This window comes from Montipora foliosa, chromosome 6 (genome assembly GCF_036669935.1).
Source record: "Montipora foliosa isolate CH-2021 chromosome 6, ASM3666993v2, whole genome shotgun sequence".
NCBI classification, from domain to species: domain Eukaryota; kingdom Metazoa; phylum Cnidaria; class Anthozoa; order Scleractinia; family Acroporidae; genus Montipora; species Montipora foliosa.
Genome location: NC_090874.1, coordinates 38,790,795 through 38,800,794, shown reverse-complemented (window position 1 = coordinate 38,800,794; position 10,000 = coordinate 38,790,795). Strand labels below are relative to the sequence as shown.

At 37.6% G+C, this 10,000-nt stretch overlaps 1 protein-coding gene, 1 long non-coding RNA gene and 1 other non-coding gene across 3 annotated transcripts in view; 1 reads left to right on the top strand and 2 right to left on the bottom strand.

Annotated features, from left to right (window-relative positions):
• The window catches only part of LOC138007305 (uncharacterized), a 12,839-nt gene extending 11,434 nt beyond the window's left edge, over nucleotides 1-1,405 (bottom strand). Inside the window, exons 1-2 of the long non-coding RNA XR_011124021.1 lie at nucleotides 1,242-1,405; nucleotides 351-493 (exon numbers count right to left, since the gene is read on the bottom strand). This is a non-coding gene — a long non-coding RNA (uncharacterized lncRNA). The remainder of the gene's footprint in view (nucleotides 1-350; nucleotides 494-1,241) is intronic.
• A 263-nt stretch (nucleotides 1,406-1,668) lies between these two features.
• The window catches only part of LOC138007301 (transcription factor COE2-like), a 13,564-nt gene continuing 5,232 nt past the window's right edge, over nucleotides 1,669-10,000 (top strand). The window contains exons 1-10 of the mRNA XM_068854120.1: nucleotides 1,669-2,028; nucleotides 2,206-2,362; nucleotides 2,466-2,523; nucleotides 2,990-3,045; nucleotides 3,555-3,628; nucleotides 3,787-3,855; nucleotides 4,969-5,050; nucleotides 5,288-5,405; nucleotides 8,567-8,697; nucleotides 9,306-9,432. Of these exons, the coding sequence (XP_068710221.1) occupies nucleotides 1,946-2,028; nucleotides 2,206-2,362; nucleotides 2,466-2,523; nucleotides 2,990-3,045; nucleotides 3,555-3,628; nucleotides 3,787-3,855; nucleotides 4,969-5,050; nucleotides 5,288-5,405; nucleotides 8,567-8,697; nucleotides 9,306-9,432 (955 nt within the window). The 5' untranslated portion in view covers nucleotides 1,669-1,945. The remainder of the gene's footprint in view (nucleotides 2,029-2,205; nucleotides 2,363-2,465; nucleotides 2,524-2,989; nucleotides 3,046-3,554; nucleotides 3,629-3,786; nucleotides 3,856-4,968; nucleotides 5,051-5,287; nucleotides 5,406-8,566; nucleotides 8,698-9,305; nucleotides 9,433-10,000) is intronic.
• Trnat-ggu (transfer RNA threonine (anticodon GGU)) lies at nucleotides 9,859-9,931 on the bottom strand. The gene has a single exon. It is a non-coding gene; the product is annotated as a tRNA-Thr (tRNA).

Below are 10,000 nucleotides of genomic sequence, written 5' to 3'. Positions count from 1 at the left end.
ATTATTTCAGCAACGGCCTTCCGGATGACTTCACTAAACGGCGTCAGAATGGCTCGAAACTCGCCAAAAGAGACAAGTTGGTCACACATTTGAGGTAGGAAAACTTTATGTCAAATGAAATAGTTATTTACACAATTTTTTTACGATTGGTGATTTTCCCATACAATTCTCTATATCAACAAACTGTCGCATACACCACGTATTTTCAGCTTGGGGAGCCTATATAAGCACCTCAAGTAGTATAAGAAAGGAGAGTAAGCTGGGCACCAATGTTAGATATGCCTTATAAGGAATATTTATATAGGGAGACTATATGGGCCCTATCATGGATTATATGCCACCTTACCTACCACACATTTAAAAGGTATGTGACGTCGAAGCCCATGCTGACGTCAAATTTCTTTGCCGACAATCGAACCAAAGAAGACGTCAACCATAATAGGTGATGTCACCGCGAACATCCCTTTCCATCAAAAGTTGAAAGCTGCGACACCTAAGAAAGAAAGAAAAAAAATAGGCAGTTACCATGTGAAGAAGAGAAACGACATGAGCCCATCATAAATTGCTGAACATGACGTTTTTATTGTATTTCAATTCGGGCGATTCTGTCAATCGGATATCTGAGCCACTTTTTCAATTCAATTCAATAAAGTTACTTCCGGCTTTGTTTGAAAATGGAATTTTCAATGGCGTAATCTTTCGTCAACAAGATTTTGTTGTTACACAGAATTAAGACCTGATTCAGTACAGAAAATTTAAGGGAAAAAGTTCGACCAATTCTTGTAAAACAAACCGAGGCATGCGAAGCCTTACGTCACGTCTGTCACAGCGATGCACTTCGAAGACAGCGGAGTCACTCACCTCCTCCCGTCCGATTATTGTTGCCCTTTTTTCTAAGCAAGATGGCATCATGATAAGTTTTAAGAAGTTCATTTTTGAAGAATTAAAATAACCCATCCTCAATAATAAGCCTGCTGGAGCACTGAATGAACGTTATTTTCTGCGATACATGTATCTGCAATCTGAACAGTAAGAAATAACTCGACATTTTTCTTCTCGTTGACATTGCGGATGAAACAAATGCGTTTATTAAAGTTGGAAGAGATTTAGATAATTAAAGATAGCGCAAAAATGCACTTCCAGTCCCAGACTCAGCAAGAAAAGAGCAAGAGGACACAAGATGTCAGCCATATAAAGAAAAAGAAGGCAAACACATGTGAGACGGTTTCTGAAGAACGTACCCCAGGAGTACAATATTTGTAATTCCCAGCTGTGTTGCTCTGTTCGGTCGAAAGCACTCAACTTCCGGTTCACGTTCGTCTCTTGGAAAAAAATTTAGTTTCCTCCACCCTTCACCTTGTCACATATAGGATTGTCTGCTAGCACTACCGCTCAGAACGGTATACATTGCCCCAGAGAATCCTGTATAAATGCAGTCGAACTGTAGAAAAAACGAACAGAAAAAATTCTTTCAGTGAAGACAATTTAAGGGAAGTAACAGCAGTTTAATCGAGTTCTGTCACGGTCACGCAAATCCACGTGAAACAGCTGATTGGTTAAACATTTTGAATCAGACAATATTTGTATAAGAAAGAACAATAGTAAGGCTGCTTTGATTGGTCCAGGGAGACTTTAATGTCAATATATGACATTTTGCATTCTGTCCATAATTCCCTCGGGAGGCTAATAACTCCATGTTTTCGGTCCTTTGGGAGTTGAGCGGCTCACACAAACTCTTCAGGAAAACAAAGCAATCTGTGACTTGTGACCGGTAGCCGGTCCGAAGCGAAAAGAACGGATAACCAGCAGAGAGAGCGTCAAAGCGACCGTCCATCGAACAAGCAAAACAAGAGTCGTAACGCTTTGGGGAGACTTCGTTTAAAAACCTCAACACATCAACGCAGAAAATTTTTTTCTAAGTTTTGAACTCGTTTAAAGCACACTTATGCAGGAGCATAGCGCAACTTCACCGCTAAAAGAAGAAGCTGTTGGCTGGATTCCTACCATGGAAAGCAATCAAGTGGCCAGGTAAGTTTTACGGTAGTGGTTTACAGCGATTTCCTCTTTCATAGCACAACGTCGCAAACTTTTTCAGCCACGTGATTATATGTTCTCCAGTGCAACATATATCAAAAGTTGTCCAGAATTTTTCCAGTTCGTGATAAATCTCACAGCACTTTTTTTCCCAAACCTTTTGCCTTCCAGTAGTTGCAGTTTGGCCAGAGCACACTTTGAAAAGCAGCCGCCGGGAAATCTTCGTAAGAGCAATTTTTTCCACTTTGTGCTGGCGTTTTACGATCACTCAGGACAGGCCGTAGAAATCGAACGTGCTGGATTTATTGGTTTTGTCGAGCATCTGCCGGTAAATTTCGTAAATATTTTGACTGTCCCTTGTATGAAAATGCGTTGAGTCTTCTTGGATTCTTTGATTTAGGCCTGAGCGTTGATTTTCTTTCCTGTTGCAGGATCAGAAAAACGTTCGTAATGGCGCTTCGTACAGGCTTCAACTTCTTTACAGTAACGGTGAGTTGCTCACTTGCTGTCCTATGTATTGTCAGTTTGACGTTTCACTCAAGTGTGTTCGAGTGTTGTGCTCGTTATCAAATTAAGAAGGACCCCGGTGGGAATATGAAATTCTCTAGGAGAAAATGACCGTCGACAGGGGAAAAGGGAATTGAGAAGTCTTCAGAGACATTTTGATTTCCGGTGTATGTCTTCGCATAATGCACCTATCGGAATGCGACTGTCCTTATAATTTCTTCATATTTACTCAAGTTTCTAAGGGAGTAGTTTCTTCATGGGAACGTTGGCCGTTGTTCTGTGCTCGAAAAGAATGTGTTATGCCCATGAGAAAAATATATTTGACGTCTACTCTGCGAATGTTTTTTTTGAACTGCGAACTGTTCTTCGAAGTGGCCAATTATAATTTGTAGTGCGTGGCCAGATAACTTTTCAAAGTTTGACTAGATAATTTTTGCCCTTTTGCTAGGAATACGCAGTGAACAGGATATCTTTATTCGGCTTGTCAACTCAGCAACAAAGCAGGTAATTTGATTTGTTCTTTCCAAATGAACAAAATGGCTTTGTAAAAATAAGGGTTGTAGCGAATTCCGCACTTTTCTTCTGGCAGTTGTAAAAGTCATTAGCGTTCTTTTCCAGTTAATTAATGTATCAACTAGTGAATTTGATCATTGACCTTCAAAGTTAGATTGCCTGTTGACTTCAACGTTGAATTTCCTTTGATTGGGTAATTGAGACTGCCAAACAAATTTTTCGTACTTCAAAGTTAGATTTTACTTTCAATTGCTCAAAGTAAGCTATAATTCCTCTGTCAATTAATCTGCTGTTCGATAGCCAAATAAGAGTGTCTTTTTATTTATGTCCATTATGCCGTGCGCCGTGCATCGGCTGTAGAAAAATACGAAATATAGTTACAGTGACTTCCAACATGACTTCTGTTTTGAAAAACAAGAAAAAGAAAAAATAGACTGAAAAAAAAAAGGCATTTAGAGAATTTGTATTGTTAACACAGCCAAATTTTCCCTTTACCACAGCCCATTGTGTATGAAGGCCAGGACAAAAACCCTGAAATGTGTCGTGTACTAATGACCCATGAGGTCATGTGCAGGTATTTGAGCAATTGTTCTTTTCACATTTTATTCTGAAGGTATGATTGTAAAAAGCTTTGAAATGTTCTGCAATTTTCTTGGTGGTGGGCGAAAAAATATTGAAGCATGCTGTTGAATACTAACGCAAAGTCTTTTGTCTTCCTTTTTCTGAATTAAGCCGATGCTGTGAAAAGAAGTCATGTGGAAATAAAAATGAGACTCCATCCGATCCAGTTATAATTGACAGGTGAGACAGTTACAGTACATTTGATTAGTGACATACAGAACATTGTAGTACTTGATTCTTAGTGTTGTGTAAGTTGCATTTTTTCCCTTTGGGAAATGTTTATGCAGTGTGCAGTGGCTGACTTCAAGGCAGAAGGAATGTATTAATATTCTGTGTCCTAATGGAAAGTCTTAAAGGAGATTACTGTAAGAGGCATTGTGTGCCTCATTATTCTGTGATATTGTTTGCAGACACAATAGGTTGTTAATTAATTTTGTTCCTCGTTTGGATTGATGCAAAACAAGTTCAGTTTTCTTGATTCTCTTACAACTAGATGTGTTTGAAAAATTGTGCTGTCATTGTCATTTCCTGGTAAAAATGTTTAGTTAGCTTGCTGAGGGAAGCACTTTAAAGAATATACATTTGGCTTTTGTTGAAAATTTTCATCTAATAATGTTCGTTTCCAAAAAGTGGCGTTTCTGTTTTGCCATAAGCAACCTGTTAGAAACAATATGCATTGGCCAAGAAGTAAAAGCTGATATTGTGATTTTGTTTTACAGTTTCCATAGAAATAAACAACTTTAAGCTTAAGTATTTTAATGGATTCCTCTGATGCAGCACACCTGGCTAAAACAATAGTTGAATTGAAGGATTTAAGCCTTTTGAATGTGGTTTGAGATGGTATTGCTAGTGTGAAATAAAGCATTAAAGAGGAATGAGTTTTCCGGTGTCTTTGTTGTCATCGGATGTACATTCTGTTATGGCCACACCAAAGACTTTTAAACTTGTAGCTTGATCTTGGATGAGCTTGATAATAATTTAACTTTGGCCTTGTCATTCTAATGAAGGAGTCTGTATTACAAAATGAACTTGTTTCCAAGTGTCATTATTTGTGTGGTCTGGATTTTTAGAATCTGCACACTATAACAAAAGTTGTGGGGGAAGGGAGTAAGTGTGGGTTCATCATGTACTATTTTAGAACTTAAGACTATTTACTCAATTACATAATTTCCTTTGGGAACTGAAAATTCCTGAGAACCATCATCCCAAGAAGCTTCCAGTGGATTTCCTTGGATAACGAAATAGAATGTTGAAATTCTGACGTGTGGGTTGCATGCATTATCTATTTTGCAGGTTCTTTTTAAAATTCTTTTTAAAATGCAATCAAAACTGTCTCAAGAATGCGGGAAATCCAAGGGACATGAGACGATTTCAGGTAATTGCCCTGTCTTTTCTTTTTTATGACTACACAGACTATGATGCTAGCAACTTGTCTAATATACAACTTCCATCGTTAAAAGCAATCTTTTCACATACAGTAGTCTCAGTTAAAACTCCTACATCCACCAAATATTTTTCTGTATGAAAGTTTGTTTACTGTTCAAGATAAAAGACTAGTTATCTTTTCAAATAATTTACGTCTTTTTGCCCTTTATTTGTTTTTTCTTGTCAGGTCAATGTTTCAGCATCTCCAGATCCAGTCTCAGGGTTGTTGGCTTGTTCTGATAACATGTTTGTTCATAATAATTCTAAGCATGGAAGAAAGAGCCGTAAAGTAGATCCAACATATGGTGAGTGAACTGTTGGAGTTATTCTCATGGGCCAGAAGGTTCTTACATGTAATAGTCTGGAATTACAAGTAATTGATGTTTGAGCTGACACATCTGGTAAATGTCATTAACTGATGTTCCATTATTACAACATCAGGGATATGGTTTACAGAGGCTTTCTGATAGTACGCAATGGTGTGATTTCGCACAATCGACCTCAAGTCACATCCGATGGGACAATTCACGAAAAGTCATATCATTCACAAAAGAATACACAACAGTCATAATATAAAACATAAATCAACAAATGTCTTAGGAATTCCTGCATAAATACGCCATTTTTAAGATGATTTACCTTGCAAAAAGGCTAAAAAACCTTTGTCACCTTCGATTTCGTAAACGTTTAAAGTTCAAGGCATTATTTTGTATGTCGGGGACCTGGTACAAGTCTCTTTCTTAAAGAGTCACTTATTGGTGTAACACAAACACGCCCTTTGTTCAAGCTAGTTTTGTTGTACAATACCATTATGAGATCAGATGTGAGTTTGACAGACTGACATAGATTAACCTGCATGTACTGTGGGGTTTTAAAATGATACAAGATGCTCGTAAAATCATTTTTTACAATGTAGTTATATAAGTTTATGATCTCCCTGCCCAATTATGGATTGAAATAATATTATTGTGACGCAGGATGAAGTGTTTAAAAACTACAAAAAAAAAGTTGGTTTGTTGTGTTCAAAAATATAATACTGCACATAAAAACAAAGCGCAAGAAGAGGCTCTGCCACTTGAACGGTTGAAATTAACTTTTTGCTCAGGTGCCAGTTGGTGACTAATGGGGAAAATGTGGTCGCCAGATCATAAATTTTGGTTGCCAACTTTGCATGCAAGGGAAGTCATAATTATTAAATAGCACAAAAAAAAAGCATGAGAAAGATCTCTAAAGCCATTGTTGTTTTCGGCTTAGTTTGGTGATGGTGTTCTTTAAGGTTATTTGAAATGGAGTGAAGCACAGATTGTGTTTTCCATGGCAAGACAAACATGGGCCCTTTATCGTTGCTTTTCACCTCTTCAAAACATAGTTCTTTATTCTCCTACAGCTTGCGTGGCAAGCAACTTACCTTTATCGCGACTAAACGCAATACTACGTTTGCTCGGCCTAGGTCCCCACACAACCACAATGCTCGTACCAGCCTCTAGAATCAGAGCAACTTGGTTTCTTAAAGTACTTTTCGACCGATATATATCTCCATTTATTAATCACCTCGGGCAGTCAATTTTTCAGGTGTTCGCTTTCTAACAGAGGGGACAAGTTCTCCAACCCACTTTATGTTAAGGGTACAGGTTGCTTTTTGAAGGTTTCATGCAAGTTTCAAACTCATTGTGCGATGTCTAGGTTCATTATCAGTATGTTATCAATATCAAGCTACGTCCCGAGAGGTCCTTCAGTAATATGGCTAAATCTATGTTTTCAGCATTCACAACTGACGATGGATTTAAATTTTCAATTAACCTCCTTGCCAAATCTTTGTTTCTGGGCGCAAAATTCACGTAACCAGCAAAAAGCATACGGTGTTTAAGTGTGCCCACGATCCCATGAAGCCGCTGAAACAATATGCCACTTTGTAAACACAGTGATCAAAGTATCGAATTACATTTGGGCTATTAATTAACAATGTGAGAAACCGATTTTCTTGCAGTATTTATACATTATTTTAATGGGGAAAGAAAGGTGAGTCGTGTTCTAGTTACCAGTTCTGAACGATTTCATCATATAGAGATTCAAATACAACAGTTGTCTACTGTTTATCCTGGGTTATCAGACAAAACGTGATTCGCCCACTGGCAACTAGTGCTGAAAATCTAGTCACCAGCACTCAATTTTTAGTCGCATTGGCAACCAGTGAGTTGCAGTTTCAAGCCCTGGCCAGGGTAAATTCCAACAAGCAACATGGCCTAAAAAGTAGCCACAGGACATAAAGTGAAATTGTGACAAACTACATCCTTTAATTTTGTGAAACATTGACAAAGAACCGACACAAGATCTTTTAAAATTCAGACAAGCAACATGGGACCCCCCCCCCCCCCATCCCTTGCAAGGCCTCTAAGAAGCTAGTCATAGCATGCAAGAATATCAAGAATAATTGATCATGCATTTGGCATGTTACAAATGTAGCTGTGTCCTTTCAACTTTTAACGTGGTGCACCGATAGTGCAGAAGACCTCATTTTTTTATCCCAACTGTTTTTTTATCCCAACTTATGTTGATCAAGATGCATAATTTTACTGTTCCCTTGTGTTTAAAATGTCTTTAGGTCAGCAAAAAAGTGTTTTTCTTATCCTGAAACCTTATAAAACAAGCTTAAAATTGCTCAGGAAAAAATTGCATAATTTACATTATTTATCACATAAAAATTGGCCTTTCTAATTTCGCATAGAGCGACTTTCTTATGACCTTGAAAAAGTGCCACAATTTGTTTCACGGACCAATGTTTGGCAAGATTAAAACAAAGCTTCTCCTTATTCCCGCCAAGGAAATTCCTAATATGGGCAGTAAACAGTTTGATTACCCAATCACATTACTCTATTTCAAATGACGTCAAAGTGAAATGCTGATCGCTTTCTAGAAAGTTCCTTGGAGAAATGACGTTTTTGCATCCACGTTCCCTAAGCCAATGAAAATTCTCACTCGTTTGTTTTTGTTCGATAAGCCAATTGAATGTTTTACATTTTTGTGTACGTTATGTTTCAAGGTCATACGAAATTGGCTCTAATGTGCATTTTTTCATCGCACCCTATCAGAAAAGCCTGTTAATATTGTATGAATGTATACAGTATGTGAAGTGCTGGTTATAGACAAATGAGAGAAGTGATCCTAGCTGAACAATTTGAGCAAATGTCTCTTATAGACACCCGAAAAATTCAGGTGGCAGCAGCAGGATTCGAAACCCATGACCTTTGCAGTGCTCTACCAACTCTTCCATCTCAGCTATGAAGTCACTCAGTTGGCAGCAGGTCAAATTGTTGAGTCTGAGTTATTTTTTTCGTTAGACATTGAATTACTCTTTAAGTGTAGTACACCATTACCAGTTCAAGAAGGGACATTATAATAGTAATTTGTTGGTTCACAGGGAAATGTCAGTAGTCAATATTTATGAAATGTAAATTTGCTTTTACAGCTTACCCTATAATCAAGGCCATTTGTCCAAATGAAGGTTGGACTACAGGTGGAACCAATGTGGTTGTTATTGGAGAAAATTTTTTTGATGGTTTACAAGTTGTTTTTGGATCTCTTATTGTTTGGAGTGAGGTATGTGCTGGGTATAGATACTTTTCTTATGAAGTAAAGGTCTTCTAGTGATAATTGATACCTCTCCAATGCTTTGAAAAGGCAGATCATTTTATCCATTATATATAGATTTAGCCAAGCCTAAAAGCAGAGCTCCTGTTTCTAACCCCAGAAAGCAAAAAATAGTACATATATGAAAATAATTATGCTTCTGCATAAAGTACAAAATTAATTGTTATTAGTGTTTAGTATAAATACACAGGTGATTATACAAAATCTCGGATTATCAGCCGATAATCACCTCAACGGACAAAATGGCTGCCAGTAGTCGTTTTGCCACTGTAAGTGAAGATGATTTTGCGTTGAAATGCTTTTGTTTTTCTCTTTTTTGAAATAATCACCTGTGTATTTATACTAAAACAATTATTCGCCTCAGGCTCAGTGATTATCGGTGAATATTCACCGATAATCACTTCGCCTTCGGCGAGTAATTGTTAAATACAATGTACAGTGATCAAACACCTCTGAGCTGACAGTTGTGGTTTGAAAATTCCTAACTGTTTTCAGAAAGGTTAAATGAAAATGAAACCATTGTCCATATGCCTCTGATGGAATTTTTGTGCCCACAGTTTATCACTCCACATGCTATCCGTGTTCAAGCTCCTCCCAGACCCTTCCCTAGTACTGTGGAGGTAACGCTGATGTACAGAAATAAACAGTTTTGTAAGACAGCCCCTGGTAGATTTATCTATTCTGGTGAGTCATTTGCAATTTTTCATTAATTTTGTATTTCTTGTATAGAACAGTATTTTGTAGTGATGAAATGATATATGAAATGGGTCATATATGAACTGTGGATATGAAATCAAGTGAAGCTATTACCCCATTCACACCAACAAGACATGTTTAATTAAACTTGGTTAACAAAATAAAAATAAATCACAGAAAAATGTAGGACTGGCTTTTCCATGAGATTCAGGTTTGTTTCAACACATGCATTGACCTGTGCTAAATTTGTAGTCGACAAAAGTCAGTAAACATGATTTAAAAAGAAAACACTTTGAAACCGTGTTTAACTAAACATGTTTAAAACATGTTTAAGGTGTGGTGTGAATGGGGCATAAGATCCTCGTAGTTATAACCGCAATTTTTGCAATTGTGTAGAGAAGCCTGAAAAATTCAGGACTTCAACGGGGTTTGAACCCGTGACCTTGCAATACCGGTGCGACGCTCTAACCAACTGAGCTATGAAGCCACTGACGTTGGGAGCCGGTCCTTTGTGGGTTCTTATGTTCCTGTGAGGAATGAATCAATGATGAAATGG